The 22,719-nt window shown below is 47.6% G+C and overlaps 3 protein-coding genes across 4 annotated transcripts; 1 reads left to right on the top strand and 2 right to left on the bottom strand.

The window, feature by feature from the left end:
* Nucleotides 1–337: 337 nt before the first annotated feature.
* RNF183 (ring finger protein 183) lies at nucleotides 338–1,159 on the bottom strand. Its single transcript, XM_026712217.2, has one exon. It carries the CDS (start codon nucleotides 1,034–1,036, stop codon nucleotides 449–451), a length of 588 nt encoding a protein of 195 aa, XP_026568002.1. The 5' UTR covers nucleotides 1,037–1,159; the 3' UTR covers nucleotides 338–448.
* A 2,538-nt stretch (nucleotides 1,160–3,697) lies between these two features.
* On the bottom strand, nucleotides 3,698–8,581 carry LOC113444045 (uncharacterized). The gene is made up of 3 exons (XM_087914464.1): nucleotides 8,498–8,581; nucleotides 6,128–6,196; nucleotides 3,698–5,453 (listed from the first exon to the last, which is right to left on the bottom strand). The coding sequence occupies exons 2-3, from the start codon at nucleotides 6,147–6,149 to the stop codon at nucleotides 4,564–4,566; spliced, it is 912 nt and encodes a 303-aa protein (XP_087770590.1). The 5' UTR covers nucleotides 6,150–6,196; nucleotides 8,498–8,581; the 3' UTR covers nucleotides 3,698–4,563.
* Nucleotides 8,525–21,547, top strand: SLC2A6 (solute carrier family 2 member 6). 2 transcript variants are annotated; one of them, XM_087914463.1, is made up of 10 exons: nucleotides 8,525–8,679; nucleotides 13,798–13,960; nucleotides 14,906–15,112; nucleotides 16,170–16,269; nucleotides 16,389–16,600; nucleotides 17,279–17,431; nucleotides 18,539–18,647; nucleotides 19,034–19,207; nucleotides 19,855–20,000; nucleotides 20,800–21,547. In XM_087914463.1, exons 1-10 carry the CDS (start codon nucleotides 8,657–8,659, stop codon nucleotides 20,968–20,970), a joined length of 1,458 nt encoding a protein of 485 aa, XP_087770589.1. In that variant the 5' UTR covers nucleotides 8,525–8,656; the 3' UTR covers nucleotides 20,971–21,547. The 2 variants fall into 2 exon arrangements, with proteins under 2 accessions (XP_087770589.1, XP_026568392.2); XM_026712607.2 differs by lacking the exon at nucleotides 8,525–8,679 and adding an exon at nucleotides 12,089–12,315.
* Nucleotides 21,548–22,719: the final 1,172 nt, after the last annotated feature.

The following is a 22,719-nucleotide window of genomic DNA, read 5'->3' on the forward strand; positions in this document are numbered from 1 at the left end:
AAACCCTATATACCATTTCAGACAAGTGAATGTCCAGTGTCTTTTTTTAAAAAAACCCTCCAGTGTTGAAGCACCTACAACTTCTGAAGACCAGTTGGTGCTGGTGGGTTTTTTTTTTCAATCGAGGGTAATAGCAAAACTCTTTTTTTAAGATCTCTGCATTGGTCAGTGTACGATCTCCCATTCTCAAATTCTGTAGTGTGTTCTCTCTGCCGAGGAGAGCTCGCTCTTTTTGACCCAGGCCTTGGACGTAGGCAAACGGTCATCACAGCCATCATCTCTCCTACCTCCTTAATCCCTAAATTCAGACGCTGAGCTCTTCAGCCAGAGGATCGTATCCCCCTTCCCAAAACACGTCGCCGGCTTCCTCCGTTCCCAAGCCCTGCGGGAACCCCCACCACCCAAGACCCTTCGACCAAAATCAACTTCCCCAAGGTCTGCTTCTCCCTCATCCCAAACCTGGGAAATAGTTTTTTGTCCAGAAGACGGAGAAGACGAGCAGCAACGTCACGCTTAAGATAATGACCATCAAGTAGGTGAAGATCCGGAGGTGCGGGTTCCGGATGCATTCACGGAGAAGGGCGCGCCGAGGAACGGTGGGGGTGTTGGCCACGGTGGCCGGTTGGGGGCTCTCGGAGTAAGGCTGGGTGCCTAGTTCGGGGTCCAGGCCCAGGTCCAGGGTGTAGACCCTGGGTTGCCGCAGGAAGTACCTGATCTTGCGCTTCTCCTTAAGGCACAGCTGCCGGCCTTCCAGGATGACGTGCTTGGGTTCCAAGCCCAACTTGTGCAAGAGGGGGACGTTGGTGGGCAGTTCGGTCACCTTCTGGTTGGCCGGCAGCAAGGTCAGGCAGCGGCAAAGAGGGCAAGGCAGCTGGTTCTGGGCGGCAGCGATCAGGCTGAGATGGGCCAGGCACTCGATGCAGAAGGAATGGCCGCAGCGCAGGAGTTTGGGGGTCCGGAAAACATTGTCGAAAGCGTTCCAGCAGACGGGGCATTCCGAAACCGAGCTTGGCTCCTCGTCCACGTTTTTGGCCATGGCTACAGAGGAGGTTCTGTCAGGCGTGAACGACCTGCTCCACGTGCGAAGGGTTCGGTTGGGAGGCTTTATCACTCATTGCTGATTCACGGGAATTCTTTCCAGACTGGCCATTTGCACCTCAACGGCGTCCCAAGAGAAACCAGATTCGTCCTTTTCTCGTGGTCACGTAAAGATTCCAGACTAATTCCCTGCTTGACTCCTTCCCCTGGCTCAGCCGGTCTCTCTCTCTCTCTCTCTCTCTCTCGACAGTCTTGTTGTTTATTAAAAATTACTTAAGAGGCTCGAAAGAGCCAGCAGAAGCGGGGCAGATCACTCTCGTAGCGGTCCTGGGAGGAGGGCAAGGGGGTGGGATTGCTAGGCAGACCAAAGGGCCCCCCCTCCCTTTCTGTAAAGCGCACGAAATCCATCACTGGAGAAAAAAATAAATAAATAAACCAGAAGAGAGAAGTTAGAATAAGAATGAAGGTTGGGCGTGCCTGAAATCTCCCGGGAATGCTTGAATTACTACGGCTATTTATACAGCGCTATTGGGTGACATAATGCGTGACAGAATACAGCAAGCCATTGTCCCTCACCCCACCCCCCGGGGGACGGAGAGTCTATGATATGACCGCAGAGATAAGGGAGGAGGCGGAAATGAGCTTGTGGCCCCCAAGTTTCTAGCCCTCATGACGTAGGCATCAATAGGACGCCCTTGATTTCTCCGGTTTGCTCAGGAACTTCGGCAAAAAAAATTGAGAGCGTCGTCTCTAAATATTTTTTCGCTATTATTTCCTTGTCTTGCCCAAGACAAAGACTTGTTGAATGTCAAGGATTATTTTCTCAGTGCCTGGGATGGCCCCCAAACTGAGGGAGGTCCTAAATCCTCCACCATTAAACATCAGAAATGATTAATTACTTGGAAAGCTGCTTATATATGTGTGTGTGTGACTTGGATGGCCAGCAGGTTTCCAAATCTTTTAAAGGCTTGAGCCCAGAAGCTTTGACAAGCCTCCCCTTGACTATATTTAAACCACAATCTACTGCAATAGGAAATGTTTCTGGATTCCTTCTTGCACCCTTGGTTCTCTTCCTATCCATCATCGACCATCAAAACTGCACCTGTGAAAAGTTTACCCAGATCCCCACAGATTCTTTTTTCAACCCCTCCACCTCTCAATTCAATCAGCGAAACATCTCTTCGAAACAGCCTTCCTCAAATCATGGCTTGCTCCAGATTAAAAACAGCACAGCTGCAGTGGATCCCCAAAGCGCCGACCAGGGACACATCTCCTTCCTGGCTCACCGCACACAAACCCAGCCCCTTCTCCCGCCTGCCCTCTTCTCCCCGAAAAACATTCAGCCCACCTTGCCAACGGCCTCCTCCTCCTCCTCCTCCTCCTCCTTGCCATCTCTTGTCATGGCTAGACGTTGCGGAGAGGCGTCTCCCGGTTGCCCAAAGAAAGAGGCAGGGCCTCCCTCCACCCGTGGAGGAGAGGAAGAAGGATCTTCCATCCCAGCCCTCCCTTTCGGGACAAGATCCTTGTCTGTCGGTGGTTCCCCCAGGGCTTGGGTGGTTTTTCAGCGCTGCGAGGACAGGAGGCAGCTGTTGTTTATTTCCAGCAACCAAGGAGACCAGAAGCTCAAAGACAGCAGGGCTTCTCGGAGGCTGCTATGGAGATGGACACCTTGAGCTCCGCTTGGAGCCGTTGGCGTTTGTCCTCTACAGAGATGAACAGAGGTTTTCTCTCTCTCTCTCTCTCTCTCTCCCCCCACCTCCCCAAACTTGGGGGGGAAGGGAGAAACAGAGGCCACTCTGCAGAAGCCGCCTGCCTTCTCTTCAACCCGACGACATCTCAGCCCACCCATCAACAAGGACAACCTGTTCTGTCGACCTGTAAATTCTGGCTCAGCCAGAACGTGCCTTTCAACCCAAAGAGGGCAGTGGAGTTTCAAATCCTTCCGGCAGCTTCTCTCTTTCGGTAGCCAAGCAAGGGAACCCGGTAGCCCGCATCTCTTCTTCTCACTTTGTAGCTGCCAGACTTTAAGATTCCCCTTGTGGCAGAACCGTAGGCGCCGTGGGCTCTCGGGCTCCAGGTAGCAATCCAAACTTTGGCGGATTTGCCATCTTTTTTGTTTTGCGGTGTTTCTTCGTCTCTTCGGTACCCCGGTTGGTTTCACGGGCAAAGGTCTGTGTAACTAAGAACCATTTTTGAAGGAAGGTTTATTGATCCGAGGAATGCAGCGTTTCTCTCCCCACCCACCCACCCCAAATTTCATTCCCTGTGGAAACGAGAGCAGCTGGACTAGAACTCATCACCTGTCAGCCTTGCCAAGTAGTCCAAGTGAGAAAGACACCAAAAGTACTAGCTTTAACTTTATGGTAAGGTGACATTAACAGACTCTTGCAAGTCTGAAAGTACGTCTTGCCCCAAACTCCCTTTTACAGTCCCAAGAAACTAGGGAGGGGCTCTTTTGAGGTGTTCCCCACCCAGCCCCCTTTTCCTTCTCTGGGCTCAGCTACCTCTTATCTGACCATCGCTTGGCCTGCTGTTCTTTCTCCCGTCTCCAAAGCTCATTCTCACACACCGTTACACCCCCCCATTTCCTCCCAACCTTAACACATGCCAACGAAGGTGTGTTGGTGTTGAAAACAACAAAAGAGAGGCTCAACGTTGTAAAATGCCAGATATGCCTTTATTGGAAGATCTGGGGACACTCGCCTGAAAAATAATCATACACATCGAATAAGAGTCCCAGATATTTCATGTTTTAACGACGTAGCTTTTAAGGTGCAGCAGAGCTTGTGTCCAATCATCACAGTTCACAAGTAGAATTGTTGAGACTTATTCGTGTCTGGATTGCAGCAGTTGGGAAGGCTGGACAATCAGTTCTTTTTTGTCCCCAAACGCACCAAGGATACGATCACTATGTACATTTATACACACACCAGCAAAGACACAAAGGAGGTTTCTTCTACTACAAGTATTTCCATGATGCTCTTCTTTGACGTAATACATCCAGATTGCCCTCTATTCAACTTTCCAGAGATGGAATCACATCTGGAGATACACTCTTCCTACTGTCTAGTTCTGAAAACATCTAGAGCAGCGTTCCTCAGCTTTGGCCATCTTGGGATGGATAGACTTCAGCTCTCAGAATTCCTTGCTGATTGGGGAATTCTTGGAATTGAAGCCGACACTTCCCAAGATGGCCAAGGCTGAGAAACGCTGCTCTAAGGTAATTCTCTTCTGCAGATCCTAATGACAAAGAAACCTTTCTTCCACCTTTCTTTTATGGGGGCTTAATAAAGCTTCAGAAAATAATTTGGCCCGCTGCAAATCTAAATTTCTACTAGTGTATCTAGCCTGAGTTTCCCAACATTGATCTTCACCCTTGCCCCTTCACAAATCATAGCAATTTTCTCACTTCCCGGATAAATTTGATTGACATTCCACCTTCTCAGGGTGGGCCTTTCATTCTACCGGTCCCCGGGTGATTAAAAGATCCTTCTCTGTGGAAGGCATGGCACATATGAGCATCCTTCAGCAAACCAACCCACTTTCCAAATATTGCTCAGATGTGACGAAGAGGAGGAGGAAGTTCTCGTGGTCGATCATCACCTTGCTCAATCTCCTATTGGGATTCAAGCTCAAAATTCTAGAGATCAAGGAAGGGGTCAATCTTTGGAGCAGGGACCCCTCCCGACTCTGCTCCCCGCCATTCCCCACGAGGGCAAATGCCTTCTTGGTGGCTTCCCCTTTTCTATCCAGGATACTTTGCAATGACACCACCAATCCACCAGGGAGACTCTCTTGTCCCCAAAGAACCTTCACGCTACTGATCACCCAGGTCCTGTTTTTAGAAGAACCCATTGGAGGAAGCCAAGGGCTGGTTGGGTCCAGAAACTCAATGTGGATGGATTTTTGCTGAGTCAGTAAGGAGAGCATGATTTTTGTGAAGCAGAGAAGGGTCCGGCTTGTATCTCCAGGGCCGATTCCAACCAGGATCCAAGGCTCCTCCAGGTGAGATTTCCCCAACGGGTTGCACACGTATCGCAGGAATGTTCCCCAGGTTGATTCTGGCTGGTTTGGGAAAAAGAGAGGAAGAGATTGGACATCTTCCTTGGGTAGATGAACGCTGTTGGGACTCAAGGTGTTGGGGTCCCTCAAAGAAAAGTGGACAGTCTTGTGACAAAGTAAGACCATGGAAACAGAGACAAAGACGAATGCCAGAAAGGCTGCCAAGAAGATGGAAGGGATGGAGTCAGATTCCTCAGGCTGCCAAGGTAGACCTTCTGAAGATCCAGGCTCTCCACACTTCTCATCTGTCTGGTCCTCAGTGTGCTTCCTAGCTCCACAACGAAGTTCTGGAAAGTTCCCGTTGTCCGTGTAACTTTCATCCTCCTTTCGTCTTTCCTGCATCTCTCCACCTTCTAGCACAGAGGAAGGAAAACAACGACAATAACAACTATCCTCAGTTTAAAAAGAAAAGCAGGATGAGATTCTTGAAATGGTTGCATTCTGAATTGAGAGGTAGGATCTCACTGCCGATCTCTCCCCTGCCAAATTCTTTCAGAAAACTCCTTGCAAGTCAATAACTAAACAATGGCACAGTGGTTAAGAGTGCAGTATTGCAAGCTACTTCTGCTGCAGCCAGCTGCCCACAATTCGGCAGTTCATATCCCACCAGGCTCAAGGTTGACTCAGCCTTCGGTCCTTCCGAGGTGGGTCAAATGGGGACCCAAATTGTTGGGGGCAAGAGGCTGACTCTGAACCACTTAGAGTGGGCTGTAAAGCACTATGAAGCGGTATATAAGTCTCAGTGCTATTGCTAGACCCTTCAAGGAACGGGCTGTTCTAGAATTGTTCCCCGATAAGCTAGCTTTCTGGTTGCAAGATGTAGTTACATGCTTTATTTGAAAAGTCAAAGTCTGAGCGTGCGCATATCCAGCTGTTCTCAACTGGTGGGAATCCCAAAATAATTCGGTGACAAAAACAGTTCAAGGCCTCTTGAAGCAGGGAATCTTGTAACTGAGCATCAGGATTGGAGAAAAAAAAAACATCTAGCTAAAAACCAAGAAATTGCTAAGTGGCGATGGTTACTTACTGTGCGCCGAGCAATCCGACATTTCCTAAGTCAGCCTCTGTTTATAAAGTTCTGCTGATCATCTGACTCCTATTAAATCAAAGAGGAAAAAAAAAAGCCAAGCAGATTCCAGTAGCAGTTTCTTGCAGCCAAAGAATAAATATTTGAAGCGTAATCTGCTCTTTTTTCCCAACTTTTCAGGAATTAAAGCTCGATTATTTCTCCCAGTTAACTCCTTCCATTCCAGTTCAATGGAAGGAAAACAACGGAAACACAATGAGTTTACACGTAAGGAATTCAGTTGAAGCCCACAAACATTGAACAACACTTTGTTAAAGGATTGTTCATGAAATAAATTCTGAATATTTTTGTGACATTTGTGTATGTGTATTCTGCAAGTACACAATTAGTACCTCAGGAAGAGGACCTGCACTGCACTGCAGCAGCCTTGAGAGTTTCTATTTGATTTTTTTCTTGCAGTAATTGACTTTCTTGATTTCATGACGGATTTTTTTAAAAAAATGCCTACATGAATAAATATTATTTTGTTGGGGGGAGTTATTTCGACATACTCTAATCTCTGTCCCCGAGAACAGGAATACCACCAAATCTCCAAAAACATTATCCTTTAAGAGGCCGAGGGTGAAAAACAGCATGGTCTTCAATTAAAGCCAAAGTAGAAGAACTGGAAAATTTACTCATCTGCTCAACTTTGCTCCAACTCACTTCCTGCTTTTCACTGCTGTTCAAATCTATATTTTAATGTATTGAAGGGGTGGCAGCTATGAGAGTCTAACATTTTGACCTCTGCTTAAGTCAGACAGACTTGTCTGTGTTCATTCTGAACAGGCATGAAGTGATTTTTTTTCATCCACATTGCTTACTAGATACAGAGAGAGAGAGAGAGAGAGAAATTAAATAAACCCTAGACAGAAATCCTGCTTGGTCCCCACTCTCAAAAGGCCTCAAATCCAGACCTCCTTAGCTTCAGTAAACTAGCAACATCCTCCTGGGGGCTGGAAGGAGAGTGAAGTCTTCAGTCAGGTCCTCCTGTGTGGATTAGTTAGGCAGGCAGATATGCTGCCTGTACCATGAAGTCTTCAGTCAGGTCCTCTCATAAAGATTATGAAGAGAGATGAAAGTTACATTACTATGATGGGGCTGTACTGTTCGTTTATGCGTCTCCATGCATATGTGCAGTACATGAATACACACAATCAAACACACTTCATACTTTCTGAGGTAAAAATTTCTGCTTCACTGTGAGGCCTAGGCTCAAGTTCTTTGACAGCAATCTCTCTCTCTCTCTCTCTCTCCCTCCCTCCCTCTCTCTAAAGATATAAACTACTGTGCACTGTGAAGTCTTCACTCAGGTCCTCATATGAAGATGAAATAGATAGGCATAGCTATAAGCCACAGTTCTCTCCATTGTGAAGTCTTCACTCAGGTCCACTTGTTTCTCCCCCTCCCTTTTCTTTCTCTCCACCCCCCTACCCCCACCCCCCATATAAATTTATTCTCTAACATGAAGTTTTCACTCAGGTCTTCACAGATTAAATACACAAGCTATAAACTACACTATTGTACATTAAGTCTTCACTCAGGTTCATTTTTACACACACACACACACACACCAAAACCCCCATACACGTACACATAAAGACATATACACTGTACAAAAATACAAAGAAATACAAACACACAAAAGACAAAGATACAAACACAAAACAGGCATACACACACAGAGAGTCATGTCTTTACTTGGGTCCTCTGTCACTCCCCCCCTTTTACATTTAAAGATAGAGATTATTTATTTTCTAATTAATTTTCTCTCAGTTCTTCCTACATCGATTAGGTAGATATCAATCTAAGTTTCCATCTCCATTTCAAAACAGGCTACTGTGTATCATGAAGTTTTCACGGAGGTCTTTCTCTGTCTCTCTCCCCCCCCATACATAGAAAGTTCTACTGAAGACTAAAGTCTTCACTCAGGTCCTCACAGATTAAATAGGTAGGCATAGCCATGAGCCAGAGTACTGTGTGAAGTCTTCACTCAGGTCCATCTCCCCTTTCATCTTTCTCCCTCCCCCTCTCTCCCCCTTCTCCCCTCACTTCCTCCCCTACATAAGCCAACTAGGTCTTCATATGAGAATCTGAGGAAGAAAATCTGCCTTATCACCGACTGAGCCTTTAAAAAAAAATGAAAAACCCCATTGAAACTGCCTAATTTTCCCCCTAGGTTTTTAACTGCTAAGAATGGGATTTTATTGGGCAGCCTGTCCCTGAATCCTCCCTGGAATAAAGAGGGAGGGAAAACCCATCATAAGCACCAAATAAAATAAACCCATCCGCCCCGGGCTGCCCACATCAATCCTCGAGGGGTGGGACTACCTCAGTCTTCCTTTGTAGCCACTCTCCAGACCGAGGACCATGGAGGAGGAAAGTTAACTCCAGAAAGTTTTTCTTCCAAGTAGCAAGCTGGTTACTGTTGGTTTTCTTAACTTGTCTGAACGTTTGGGCTTGTCTCAACTCCTCCTGGCAAACTTTCCCATGGACCTCTCACCTGTATCTAGGTAAATGTGGTTGTGGTTGTGCAACTAATAAAACATTGTTTTTCCTCTTGTGCCGCAAGTGTAGGAGCTAGTTTTGTCTGTAGAGGTTAAGGCATCAGGCTAGAAATCTGACACGTGGAGTTCTGGTCCTGCCTTAGAGGCATAAAAGTTAGCTGGTGGCTGTGGGGAAATAGTCGCAATGAAAGCCAGTTTGGTTTGGTAATTAATCTACAAGCAAAGGCAGCCGTGAATCCTAGTCCCATCTTAGCCATGAAAGCTGGCTGACTGACTTTGCACCAATCACCAGGAGACTGTGAGTTCTAGTTCCGTCTTCGCCACGAAAGCCAGCTGGTTGAAAAAGCATTGTTTTTGCCACCTTGAGTTGTTTATAAAAATAGAAAGTGGAATGTAAATTCCATTTTTTAAAAAAACCACTCCTGGTTTGGGCTACAGTAACGACTATCATTCAGTGACTTCGTGGAATAGAGCCAGGTACATTGCATGGAAGTGGTTTTCCAGCACGTTTTCTCAACTAGGCTAAATTTCTTAGCTGTCTTTTTAGGTCCAGGTATCAAACCTACTTAGTTTTTCCACTGTCCACCAGGGTAGGTTGCCACTTAAAGTGATAAATACAAGCGCCTATCACTCATGATACCGAGGTTTGGGGGAAAGACAAGGCATTGGTTTTTTTTCTTTTTGCAAAAAGGAAGAAAAAAAATTGGCAACCCCAGCAGGGTATTATTCCACAGCAAGACAGGCCAAGTTTCCTCTAGAATTCCCACACCTTAAACAAGTTTGTAACCCAGGGAAAGTTTGACAAGAGATGGGTCGCCCCACCGAGAAAAGGTAAAAGGAGAAACAAATTCTAACTTGCTCCTGTTACCTGGGATTTGGGTTATTGCAAATAAAGGAGGAGATTTGTAGCTCAGAGTTGACATGAGAGGTCCTTGGTGCTCTCTGAGCTTGTCTGTCTTCTTGCAGGCGTTTCATCACCCAAACTAGGTTACATCATCAGTGTTTCACTACCCAAACTAGGTAGCATCACTGATGATGTTACCTAGTTTAGGTAATGAAGACGTCTAAAAGAAAAAAAAAACGGTTGAAGGTTTTAGAATGCAAGCTGGATTTATACCTGGAAATTCCCAAGGGTGAGCAAAATAAAAGTTGAGGCTCTGAATTTGCTTCCTGGCAGAGAACATGCTCCCTAATTAATTATCCTACATCAAGAAGGATATTTTTCAATTTATGTATTTTTTTTAATGAGCAAAATGAAACGAGAGGATTCCTATATGTTTAATGACTTTAACCTCCTCAGTAATAGCATATTGAACAAACTATATTGTTAAATGTAATACATGAGTTATAAATTAAATTTTAAAAAATGATTCGGTACAGGGTTGAAGAGATTCCGACACCCACCACTGAGAGAGAAGTTTATAGGGTCCACAAAAAGACTTTGAAAATGAGCATGCAACCTTTTTTATCCTTTTTAAAAATTCACTTCTAGAAATCTCCCCCGCTTCAGTCTGTCCAACTAGAAATATTTTGGGGGGAAGGTATCTGTTTGATATCTCTTTCTCCAGAGGTAGCCAAATTTATTTGTGTCAGGTGAGGAGGAAAATCTACCAAGATCAGGAAAGGTTCGAACCAGGGCCAATTTCTCCTCGAGAGGTTTTATTTATAGCCAGCTCGGCTAGAGACTCTTGCTTGGGAAATGTCAGCCTAGAATGATGGGTTTATACTGGAATTTCTGCAATTTCTAGAATGGCTTTAAATATCAGGAGCTTGCGACACATAAACCACAGCAGATGGCTTGGTGACATGTTGGTCATCAGCCCCCAGGGGAGAGGGAGGGAGGGGGGGGAAGTCTGGGGGGGGTGAGGAGAGCTCTGGACCTGAGTGAAGACTTCACAGTACACAATACTGTGGCATATATCTGTGCCTATCTATTTAAGAATGTATGGGAGGACCTGACTGAAGACTTCACTCTGCACAGTAATTTGTATCTTTAAATGGGAGGGAGGGAAGGAGGGAAGAGAAGTGGACCTGAGTGAAGACTTCACAGTGCGGAGAACTGAGGCTTATAGCTATGCCTGTCTGTTTAAGCTGTAAGCGAGGACCAGAGTGAAGACTTCACTCTGCAAGTGGAACTTTGTATGTATGTATGTATGTATGTATGAAGGAGGGAAACACAGACACAAATGGCTGCCCAGCCTCCTCTTAAAGACCCCCAGTGATGGAGCCCCCACAACTTCTGGAGGGGAGCCGTTCCGCCGATTAATTGTCCTCCCTGTCAGGAAATTCCTCCTTAGTTCCGGGTTGCTTCTCTCCTAAATGAGTTTCCACCCGTTGCTTCTTGTCCTGCCTTCTGAAGGGACTTTGGAGAATAACTTGGCCCCCTCCTCTTCGGTGGGGCAGCCCCTCAGATAATGGGAGACTGCTGTGATGTTTTACACACACACACACACACACACACACACACACACACACACACACACACACACACACACACAAGTCCTTCCTTTTCACTAGACCGGACGCACCCAATTCCTGCAATGGTCTGTTTTCACCTCCAGCCCCTCTTGGCTTTGGGGATTTTCCCCCGGTGGGGCAAAGGGGTTGTATACACCCCACATATTCCACAACTGGACTGTCTTGTGTTGAAGAATAACCGCACAACAAGGCCGGGAAGCTTCTCCCCGTTATTTTAGCCGGCCAGGATCAGAAACAGGATGGTGGGGAAATAGGGAGAGACCGAAGAAAGGATGGGAGGACTTAGCAGAGGAAATGGGGTAGACTCTCCCCCTCTCCTTTTCTCTCTCTCCCTCCCTCCTTCCCTCTGTCTTTCCCTCCCTGTCCCTCCCTCCTTCCCTCTTTCTTTCCTTCTCTCCCTCTCCTTCTCTCTCTCCTCCCTCTCCCTCCCTCCCTCCTCTCCTCCCTCCTCTCCCTCCCTCCCTCCCTCCTTCCCTTCTCTCTCACCCTCCCTCTCCCTCCCTCTCTCCCTCCCTCCTGCCCCTCTCCTCCCCCTCCCTTCCCTCTCTCTTTCCTTCCTCCCTCTCCTCTCTCTCCTCTCCTCCCTCCCCTCCCCCTCTCTCTCCTCCCTCTCTCTTTCCCTCCCTCCTTCCTTCTCCCCTTCTCCCTCTCCTCTCCTCTCCCTCCCTCTCTCCCTCCCTCCTCCTCCCTCTCCCTCCTCCCTTCCTCTCTCTTTCCTTCTCTCCCTCTCCCTTCTCTCTCTCCTCCCTCCACCCTCTCTCCCTCTCTCCTCCCTCCCCCCATCTCATGTTCTCTTCCCCCATTTCATCCTCTGTTATCTTGCTCCACAGCCGGTTTCTTCACTCTCTGCCGCTTCCTCTTCTCACGCCTGATTTGCTTTCCCCCAAATTACGCATCTTCGCATCTTCTGTCTCCTTTCCTTTCATTTTCTTTCTTTCTCCCTCGGCTGCCCTGTCGGAGGAGAAACCCCCGCGGTGTGGCGGCTCTCTGACTCCCACCTGTTTATCCCACCCACCCTCTGCGTTTCTCTCCTTCTCTCAGGGGGCAGCCCACCCTTCCAGCCACCCTGGAGGCCACGGAGCCACTGCTGGGCCCGGAGCCCTTGGAGGATTACGGGTCGCTGATAAAGAAGGACCCTCGGCGTGTGGAGAAGGAATATTACAGGTACCGCTTCCATTTCCCTTGCACTCCTGAGAAGGCCCGCCAACGGAGACCCGTTTTTTTCTTTCTTTCTTTTTCTTTTGTTGACATGCTGTCTTCACTTTCGCTCAAGGCGCTAGTCCTCATTGCCGGTAGACAAGAAGCTTGCACCCATTCTTCTCGACCTGGCTGCTCTTCCTCTGTTCTTTTCCACACATCCCTTTCGCGGTTCGATAACCGATAACGTCAAACGGTTGATGCTTTTCTCTAACCCTGCATTAAGAAATCAACGGGATTTGATTCAATTAGGAGGAGAGATCGGCCGAGGATTAGGGGAGCTGTGGGAAGACGAGGATTATGGGAGCTGTTTTGTTTTAAAAAACAACCAAGACAGAAACGCATTGGCATTTTCTATACCTTGGCAGGAAAACGACATCTTCAAAAGTGGCTCTTGGCTCATTCAACTTGTCCGTATTTTCTCAGTTCTGTCTCTTTCTCAACTTCCCTTCTTCTCTCCCGACCACACAATTACTGGCACTTTTGGGGAGGTTGTTCTTTAATGTCCTTTCACTTCGGCTTGCCTGCTGCCTGTCTTGAGCTGGCTTTTTTATTTATTTTTTGCAAAAGGAAAATACATTTGCACGTCCCCTGGAATCCTCCTGTACAGAAGAATATCTGAGGACGCTGCCACAAAGAAGAAGGGGCTGTCGATCTATTCTCCAGCCCAAAGCATCTGAAGGCAGGAAAAGCTGCAGCGGATGGAAACTGATCAAGGAGAGATATAAAACGATTTGAGTTTCCTGATTTGAGTGCAGAGAAGAGCAAAGAAAGCTGATTAAGGGGGACTAAAACCCACCATGTGAAGAACAGTTGCAGGAATGGGTATGTCTAGCCGGAGGATCTTCCAACTTGGCAAGTTTCAAGCCTTGTGGACTTCCAACTCCCAGAATTCCTGAGCTAACCTGACTGGAGGAGGAGGAATTCTGGGAGTTGAAGTCCACAAGGCTTAAAACTTGCCAAATTGGAAGACCCCTGGTCTAGCCTAAGGAAGAGAAGGACTAGGGGTGACTTGATAGCATTCTTCCAGGATTTGAGGGGCTGCCATAAAGAAGAGGCAGTCAAGCTCTTCTCCAAAGCCCCTTCAGAAGTCAGGAGAAGAAGCAACGGATGGAAACTGATCCAGGAGAGAAACAACTTAGAACTAAGGAGGAATTTCCTGACTGTGGGAACAATTTATCAGTGGAACAACTTGTCTCCAGAAGTTGTAAATGCTCCAATACTGGAAGTTCCTAAGAAGAGATTAGATAATCATTTTGTCTGAAGTGGTGTAGGGCTTCCTGCCCGGTCAGGGGGTTGGACTAGAAGACCTCCAAGGTCTCTTCCAACTCTGTTATTCTTCACTCTTGTCTTTAAAAGTCATTTGTTTCGCTCTTGGTTCACCGTTTGCCTTCAGTCATTCTGAGGGGTCCCACTTTGGTTCCTTATTTCTTCTCTCTCTTCCCCAAGGACCCTCGGAAACCAACGTCTCCTCTTTGCCAGCTTCGCCGCCGTGTTGGGGAATTTCAATTTTGGCTTCGCCTTAGTGTACACCTCGCCTGTCATACCAGCTTTGATGAAGTCTCCAGTCCCTCACTTGCAACTAACCGAGGTTACCGCTTCCTGGTTTGGGGTACGTAGGTTAAATGGAGGAATCCGGTGTCTGGATGGAAGTTACGCCTTTTTTTTTTCCTTTCTAGTCCTGAAGTGGTTTTAAAGCGAACTTGAACAAATCCGTGATTTTTTTTTCCCTGGGAGGTTGAAGTAATCACCAAAACAACAGGAACAACAACGTAAAACATGCCCACAGGGTGTTGCAAATGGCTGTTAACGTTCCCAAGCACCCCAAATACCATCGCCATCACGTGGTTGTTTGTGTTTGGCCGGCATTGCAACTCTGAAAACAAGCCGTAAATAGCTCCGATAAGGTCTGTTGCAACTTTGAATGACAAAGAAGGAATTTAGAAAGGAGGAAGGGAAGCCAGCAAGCAACAGCAATAGCGCTTAAGACTTACATACCGCTTCAAGGTGCTTTCACAGCCCTCTCTAAGCGGTTGACAGAGTCAGCCTCTGGCCCCCAACAATCTGGGTCCTCGTTTTACCCACCTCGGAAGGATGGAAGGCTGAGTTCAACCTTGAACTGGTCAGGATTGAACTCCTGGCAGTGGGCAGAGTTTAGTTTGCAATAACCTATTCCAACCACTGCGCCACCAGGGTTATGATCAGTGGTGGTATTCAAATGGTTTTACTACTGGTTCTATGGGCGTGGCTTGGAGGGCGTGGCAGGGGAAGGATATTGCAAAATCCCCATACCTTCCCCACCCCACTAACCTGCTTTCCAGCTCCGTTCTCCTGTTCAGGGCAACCAAAAGAGACCCAGCCGATCAGCTGGGACTCAATGGGAGGCCGAGAAGAGATATGGGGTTGGCGGTGCCAGTCAGAGGCGGGATTGGCCGGTTTTCCAAACTACCCAACGTTTCCACTCCCGGTTCTCCAGAACCGGCTGAGTCCCACCTCTGGTTACGACCGTGCGGTCTTCCCCGTTGACCTCTCGCATTCCTCTCTTTCTGTCTTCTAGTCCATCTTCACCTTAGGAGTCGCCGCAGGCGGGTTGTGCACCATGTACTTCAACGACCGCTTGGGGCGCAAGCTGAGCATCATGTTCTCCTCCATCCCGTCCGTGGCGGGGTACTTCCTGATGGCCAGCGCCCACGAGGTCTGGATGCTCTTGGTCGGGAGGCTTCTGACGGGCTTCGCGGGAGGCGTCACCTCAGCGGCCATCCCGGTGAGTATGGCCTCTCCCCACGAGGCCCTTCCGTGGAAGATCTGGAGATGGTGGAGATTCCTGACTTTCTTAGGGAGGACTCAAGAGCGCTAATCTTCTGGTCCAGAGGGAGACAAGGCTCAGATGGGCTGTTCAGTTGACCTCCCAATTTTGTTTGTTTCTTGTCCAACTTGAGACATAATGCGAGGCAGCTGCTTACGTCGGGTATAAAAATGTTCAGCTCATGGATATGTTGCTAGACACGGTCCTAAGTGGGATTTGCTTTTGGGTTTGCCTTTCTTGCTGCACCAAAGGCTTGGCTTCCTTCCTTCCTTCCTTCCTTCCTTCCTTCCTTCCTTCCTTCCTTCCTTCCTTCCTTCCTCTCATTCCCATCCTCTCCCTTCCTCTATCTCTCCCTCCCATCTCCTTCCTTCCTTCCTTCCTTCCTCTCATTCCTTCCTTCCTTCCTCTCATTCCCATCTCTCCCTTCCTCTATCTCTCCCTCCCATCTCCTTCCTTCCTTCCTTCCTTCCTTCCTTCCTTCCTTCCTTCCTTCCTTCCTTCCTTCTTTCTCTTCCCTTCCCATCCCATCCCATCCCTTCTTCTATCCTTCCTAAACCTATGGTTCTCTTTTCTCTTCTTCATCCCCTTCCTTCTTTTCTTCCTTCCTTTCCTCCCATCCCCATCCTTCTCTGATTTTCTCTTCTCCATCTCCTTCCTCCCTTCCCTTCTTCATCTCCTTCCCATCCGTATCCTTCTCTTTTCTTCTTCGCTTCTTTCTTTCCTTCCTTCCTTCCTTCCTTCCTTCCTTCCTTCCTTCCTTCCTTCCTTCCTTCCTTCCTTCCTTCCTTCCCCTCCCTCCCTCCCTCCCTCCCTCCTTCCTCCCTCCCTTCCTTTCTTCCCAGGATTTCTCCATTTCCCCCTTTTTAAAAAAATCCTTTTATAAATAATTGGCCTTTTCTTACCCTCACCGCAGAAAGGCAGCGAGTACCTCGAGAAGGTTATCATCTCTGGCTCAGAGGTGCCTCGGTTCCCACAACGGAACCGCTTACTTTTCAAATCTTCCGGGTTTCTCCAGGTCTACATTTCCGAGATCTCCCACCCGGGCATCCGCGGGGCGTTGGGCTCCTGTCCTCAAATCATGGCTGTTTTGGGCGCCCTCTTCCTTTATGCTTTGGGTAAGCGCTAAGCCACCGTTTCACCTTGAATTCATGGGCTGCTCTCCCCGGCGGATCTAGGAGAGGGAACTGCCGGCTTTTTCTCTCTTAGTTTTGCCCGTGTCTTCGTCTCCCTGCAGGCCTCCTGGTGCCCTGGCGTTGGCTGGCCGTGGCCGGAGAAGTCCCCGTCCTCCTCATGATCTCCCTCCTCTTCTTCATGCCGGATTCGCCGCGTTTCCTGATTTCCAAGGGGAAGGAAGACGAGGCGCTGGGCGCTCTCCGCTGGCTGAGAGGCCAGGATGTGGATTATTGGTGGGAATACGAGCAGATCAAAGCCAGCGTCCAGGAGCAGGTAAGTCCACGTTAAAAAGAAAACGGCCGGGACTTGACAAATGTATAGAATGAGGGGGCCTTGGCTTGCTTCGCCCACGACCCCAAACACTGGCTGGTTCTTGGCTCCCCAGAAGGTTCCCAGAGGTGACCTGTGGGGTTCAGAACTTCCTAGTAGGGCGGGGAATGGTTCCGTCGGGCCATTTTGTCTTCACGGGGGGTCCTCGGTGTTTTCTGAACTTGGTTATCCGCTTGTGGACGTTTCATGACCCAGCTAGGTAACCTCCTCAGTGCTGGTGAGAGTGACTTGTTCCCCGTTTGGACAGAGTAGCTCTGAGCTGGGTGGTTTTCCGGCAGACGTTTCATGACCCAACTGGGAAATCCCATCAGTGCTAGTTTTCTTTTTCCTGTCCAACTGAACATAAGGGGGTAAGGACATGATTCTGGATATTTCAATGAGAGACTTTAGTTGTCAGGTCCAGGAAACTGTCAGAAGCATAAATGCTGTGGTTCCCCCCCCCCCCTCCTGCAATTGCTCCTCTCTACTCTGCCCTGACAACCCCCTCTTACTATGAGGTTCTAGTTGGGTCATGAAACGTCTCTGAGAAAACCACCAAGCTCAGAGAGCACCAAGGACCTCACAATTCAACCCCGAGCTCCAAGCTTTCTCCTCCCTTTGACTTTCTCTGTGTTTCTCCAGAGTCAGCCCATCACTTGGACGGAAATCCGCAAGCCTCACATCATCAAGCCCATCGCAATTACTTTGCTGATGAGGTTCCTCCAGCAGCTGTCAGGGGTCACCCCAATCCTGGTCTATCTGCAGCTGATCTTCGACAGCACGGAGGTGATCCTGGTAAGTCGGCCTGTAGAGCAGAAGACGGCAACCTTAGTAACTTTTAAGACTCATGGACTTCAACCCCCAGAATTCCCCAGCCGGCATAACTGGCCTTGGGGAATTCTGGGAGTTAAAAAAAATCCACAGGGGTTAAAGTTGCCAATTCAAATTCTGTCTCTTCATAACTTCAATCTCTCTGCCATCCTTTCTTATTTTTTCCTCTATGTTCAGATAAAAAAGATGTTGAGAATCTAGATTAAAAGTGCAGAGGAGAGCAACCAGGATGATGAGGGGACTGGAGACTAAAACATATGAAGAACGGTTACAAGAACTGGGCCTGGCTGGTCTAGGGAAGAGAAGGACCAGGGGAGACAGGAGAGCATTCTTACAATATTTGAGGGGCTGCCCCAGAGAGGAGGAGGAAGGGGTCAAGCTATTTATCAAGGCAGATTCCTTGTGTGTTCAATCACACTTGGCCAATAAAGAATTGAATTCTATTCTATTCTGTTCTGTTCTATTCTGTTCTATTCTATTCTATATTCTCTTGTCTATTCTATTTTATTCCTTATTCTTTTCTATTCCTTATTCTATTCTATCCTATCCTATCCTATCCTATCCTATCCTATCCTATCCTATCCTATCCTATCCTATCCTATTCTATATTCTCTTCTCTTGTCTATTCTATTCTATTCCTTATTCTATTCCTTATTCTTTTCTATTCCTTATTCTATTCTATTCTATTCTATTCTATATTCTCTTCTCTTCTCTATTCTATTCCTTGTTCTATTCTATTCTATTCTATTCTATTCTGTTCTATATTCTATTCTGTTCTATTCTATTCTAGTTTAATCTAGTCTAGTCTATATTCTATTCTGTTCTCTATTCTGTTCTGTTCTGTTCTTCTCCTATCTATCCTATCTTATCCTATCCTATATTTTCTCTTCTCTTCTAAAAAGGGCAGATTTTAGAGGTCTTTGTATCCACGGGTCAAATAGGAAAGAAAGGAGCTGGGGGGGGGCGTGAAATACCAGGCTCATAAAGAATAGAATCCCAGAGCGGACGAAGGAAAAGAACCACCCCGCTTGATCGACAGCTCCCAGCCATTCTTCTGACCTCTGTCCGCAGGCCCCTGAGTACGACGCTGTCCTCGTGGGAGGCGTCCGCTTGGCCTCGGTGCTGGTGGCGGCTTTCTCGATGGATAAAGCTGGGCGGAAGATCCTCCTCTACGTCTCCGGTATGGGTTTTGTGGTTCCTCCCTTCGACACACACACGCACACCCAGGCACCCATCTCTTCTTAGCAGAGGGGGAAGCCCCTCAACGTAACGGCCACCACAACATCCAGAATTTCCACGGCTGAGCGAGGCTCGCGCTTTAAGCCCCCCCGGTTTTGATCCTGTGACCGTGGGGGGGAAACGCTACAGCCGTTGTAAGCATGAGGACTGTCTGTAAGGCCCTGTTCTCCGTGCCGTTTCCAGCTTCAAATGGTCGCTAAACGAGAGGCTCTAAGCTGAGGACGTATGGGCAAGGGTGGATAATTCAGGGAGAACCTGGTTGCAGGAAGAGGACCCTGCCTTGGTTTTGAGCTGGGGGGGGTTTCCTTCTCTTTCTTTCTCACCTAGCTTGCCTCATGTTCGCCTCCAATCTGACCCTGGGCTGCTACATCCACTTCATCCCTCAGCTCCTCCACAATTCTTCCACGCCGGTGGGGAACGGGACCGACCTGGCCCTCGGCGACAGCTCCATGGCGGGCCTCACGGTGATTCCTTTGGTGGGCACCATGTGCTTCATCATAGGTAGGTCAGGAAGCGTTGCGGGGAGGGCAACGTTTGGGCTCCAGGTCAACTTTCTCCGGAGGGGTAGAGTAGAGTAGAGTAGAGTAGAGTAGAGTAGAGTAGAGTAGAGCAGAGTAGAAGGGAAGGGAAGGAAAGAGAAGAGAAGAGAAGAGAAGAGAAGAGAAGAGAAGAGAAGAGAAGAGAAGAGAAGAGAAGAGAATATAGAATAAAATAAAATAGAATAGAATAGAATAAAATAGAACAGAATAGAATAGAATAGAAAATAGAATAGGACAGAATAGAAAGAAAATAGAATAGAAAGAAAATAGAATAGAATAGAATCTAGAATGTGGAATTTAATAATAGAATGAGTTAGAAGGGACCTTGGAGGTCCTCTAGCCCAACCCTAGGCAGGAAGCCCTACACCACTTCAAACAAATGGTTATCCAATCTCTTCTTTAAAAACATCCAGTGTTGGAGTATTTACAACTTCTGGAGGCAAGGAGTTCCACGGATGAATTTTGGCTACGTGGATCTGATAGGAGATGGGATCCAAAACTTCAACGTCTCTGAACAAATCGTTTTAAGTCAAGGACTGGCTTAATTTCCTCTCCTCTCTGCTTCTGACTTTGTTTCACGGATTCTTCTTCTTCTTCTTCTTCTTCCAGGCTATGCCATGGGTTGGGGTCCCATCACGTGGTTGTTGATGGCAGAGGTCCTTCCCTTGAAGGCACGGGGAGTGGTCTCTGGCCTTTGTGTACTGGTGAGCTGGTTAACTGCCTTCGCCTTGACCAAAGTGTTTTTGCTGGTTAAGGTAAGAACATGGCCAAGGTGGAACTGTACGTTTAATCATCGATTCCTTTCACCCTGGGGACAACTAGAGCCAACCTTTCAAATTGAACTGGAGCTGAATCATATCTGGAAAAGAGACCACTGTGAGATGCCCAGATAGTAGGCTAACGTGGGAAATCAAAACAGCCAATAGAAGAGAATATTCCTAGCCCAGAACTGAACTGTGGAGTCCTTGGTGTTGTTTTCAGCTAGGTAACATCATCAGTGTTGGTGAGTGTAGGGTTCGTTCTCCGTTTCTATACAGTTTGTATACAGATAAGCAAGGATTTACACCAGACAAACAACCAAGCAGAAAACCATGCTGTTAAAAGGAGGGAGCTACTCAGGAGCAAATCGCACCTGGTCAACCCTGATAGGGCAAGCTGCTGTATATAGAGGGAGCAAACTCCACCTTCACTAGCATCGATGGTGAAACACCTGCCAGCTCAGAGCTACCGTATATAAACAGGGAGAAAAACACACTCACTGGCCCTGATGATGTTACCTAGTTGGGTCGTGGAACGTCTGCAAGAAACTCAGCTCAGATCGACTGTGTATAAACAGGGAGAAAATCACACTCCTTGTAACGCTGACGATGTTACCTAGTTGGGTCATGAAACGTCTACAAGAAAACAACCCCACGCAGAGAGAACCAGGGACTCCACACAACAACTAAGCCAGAATGGAGTTGGTCCCTTTTTTGCTTTGCTTTGTTTTATTTTACAGTCAGTGCTTTTCTCCTTTTCCCATCTGATCGTCTCAACATCTGTCCTCCTTCCCAGGAAAGATACGGCCTGGAGGTCCCCTTTTTCTTCTTTAGCGCCATCTGTGTCATCAATCTCGTCTTCACCTATCTCATACCCGAAACCAAAGGGAAATCCTTGGAACGGATCGAGTCGTATTTCCGTACGGGGAGAAGATCGTTCCTGGAATCCTTCCGGCACCAGAGGTGAGCTCCCGTACCAGCACCACCGCCACCTTCGGCCCAACAGTCTGGATGATGAAAGCAGCCCCTTCCGACGGACGGACACGCAGCCTGTCGCTCTCCAAGCCGGATCACGTCTCCTCCCGCTCTCGCTCTCAAACCGACGTCAGCCGAAACGTCGTAATCCGAGCGACTGAGAGGCGTTTGGGATCTGGATCTCCTCGTTGCCGGTATCTTCCGATAGGGGCTGCCCAGCCTGGCTTTAATCTCCTTCCCAGCTGCAACGTGGGGGAAAAAAAGTCTGACTTAACCCGGAGGGCTTGTTATTAAGAATGGCTGATAATCGTGGTTTAATGATAGTGCTGCGTAAAACATGAAGCATGTGCCTGAGAAGAGCAGGTTAGTCTTTTTAAACACACACACACACACGCATACAAACACAGATGTCATATTTTTTAGGCTCGGCCCAAGATAAGAAACTGTTCCCAATGGAGAATTTATTTAGGGCATTTTTGAAGGCATGTATAGATACACAGACATTGTATATATTCAAAAGGTTTGTAGGTGGCTTTACTGACAGATACGTTCTATACAGCTCAAACGTCTTTGTGCGCGTGTTTCTTTCTTCCGTCGGCTAAAGAACCAAAAATAAATTACGGGGGGTTCTCGAAGTACAGCCAAAATTGGAGGGGGCAGAGTTTTCGTTGCTAAGTGAACTGAGTCGCTGTTGTGGTTAGCCGACAGCAGGTGCGGACAGCTGAGGAGAGTGAGGACTCAGGTGAGGGGCCAGGACCTCCAGGGAGTAGACTGCTGCCTTCAGAGATTGTGGGGGCTGGCAGCAGCGATGAGGAGGTTCCCGAGGAGCCTGTGCCAAGTGTGCGTGCACGCAGGGTTGCTCGCAAGAAAGAGCAACTACAACAGCACGGGCGACTCGGGAGTAAGGCTGAAAGGTAATGGCCCCTCCCTCCCTCAAGAGGATACAAGCCAGGTTTGAAGAAGCATTCTTTGCAGGAAGCAAAGGCGTTTTGAAACTCAGCCTCGTGGACATTATAGTTAGCATTTGAAAACTCTTGTAAACTATTTCTTATCCGTGGGTTTTTGGCAGCCTTGAAGAACTACTTGGCAAGGCTCTTTCTTTTCCTTGTGTTTGCTCTCTTGGAACCAGGTTGGGTCAGAACAGTCACGCCTGGTTTTACGACCCCCACCCCCCTTTTTAGTTTGTGGTTCTTAAGCAAATCACTGCGCTCATTAAGTGAATCATGCAGTCGTTCAACGAATCTGGCTTCCTCCCTGCTGACTTTGCTTGTCGGAAGGAGGGCTGGAGAGGTTGAAAAATCGTCTCACGCATACACACAATTGTTGCAATTGTTGTAAAGAACACACCACCTGCTTGAATTTTGATCCCATCACTGTGTTGGGATGCTTGCAACCGTTGTAAGTGCGAGGACCAGTCACCGGTTGCTTCTTTGGATGCTGTTGTAACTTTATGGACGGCCATAAGTCGAGGAGCAGTTGAATGAGCTTCGTCCAATTCAAGAGCAATAGAAGAAGTGTTAGAAGTGCCTTGGATTAAAAATTCCAGAGAATTTCCATATTTTTTCCTTCCCCTCCCAAAAATTTCCCCTTTAACAAAGAGGACTAGAAACTTAGAAGTTTTTTTTTTTAATACAGTGGAAGGAATAGAATTGAAGTTAGCACTCATCAGAGGAAATCTCTTGAAAAAGTGACAAAAGATGGTGTGTTTTTTCACATGGATTTACTCCTTTCTTTCTGAAGG

Source organism: Pseudonaja textilis, chromosome 17 (genome assembly GCF_049901715.1).
Source record: "Pseudonaja textilis isolate UNSWEBS1 chromosome 17, rPseTex1.2, whole genome shotgun sequence".
NCBI classification, from domain to species: domain Eukaryota; kingdom Metazoa; phylum Chordata; class Lepidosauria; order Squamata; family Elapidae; genus Pseudonaja; species Pseudonaja textilis.

Bases quoted from the DNA above. Each gene is read 5' to 3' on its own strand.
- RNF183 (XM_026712217.2), bottom strand. From the start codon at position 1,036: ATGGCCAAAAACGTGGACGAGGAGCCAAGCTCGGTTTCGGAATGCCCC.
- LOC113444045 (XM_087914464.1), bottom strand. From the start codon at position 6,149: ATGTCGGATTGCTCGGCGCACA. The intron at 5,454-6,127 runs GTAAGTAACCAT...CCTCTGTGCTAG, and splicing joins GTCGGATTGCTCGGCGCACA to AAGGTGGAGAGATGCAGGAA.
- SLC2A6 (XM_087914463.1), top strand. From the start codon at position 8,657: ATGGACCTCTCACCTGTATCTAG. The intron at 16,270-16,388 runs GTAAGCGCTAAG...GTCTCCCTGCAG, and splicing joins CCTCTTCCTTTATGCTTTGG to GCCTCCTGGTGCCCTGGCGT. The intron at 16,601-17,278 runs GTAAGTCCACGT...GTGTTTCTCCAG, and splicing joins AAGCCAGCGTCCAGGAGCAG to AGTCAGCCCATCACTTGGAC.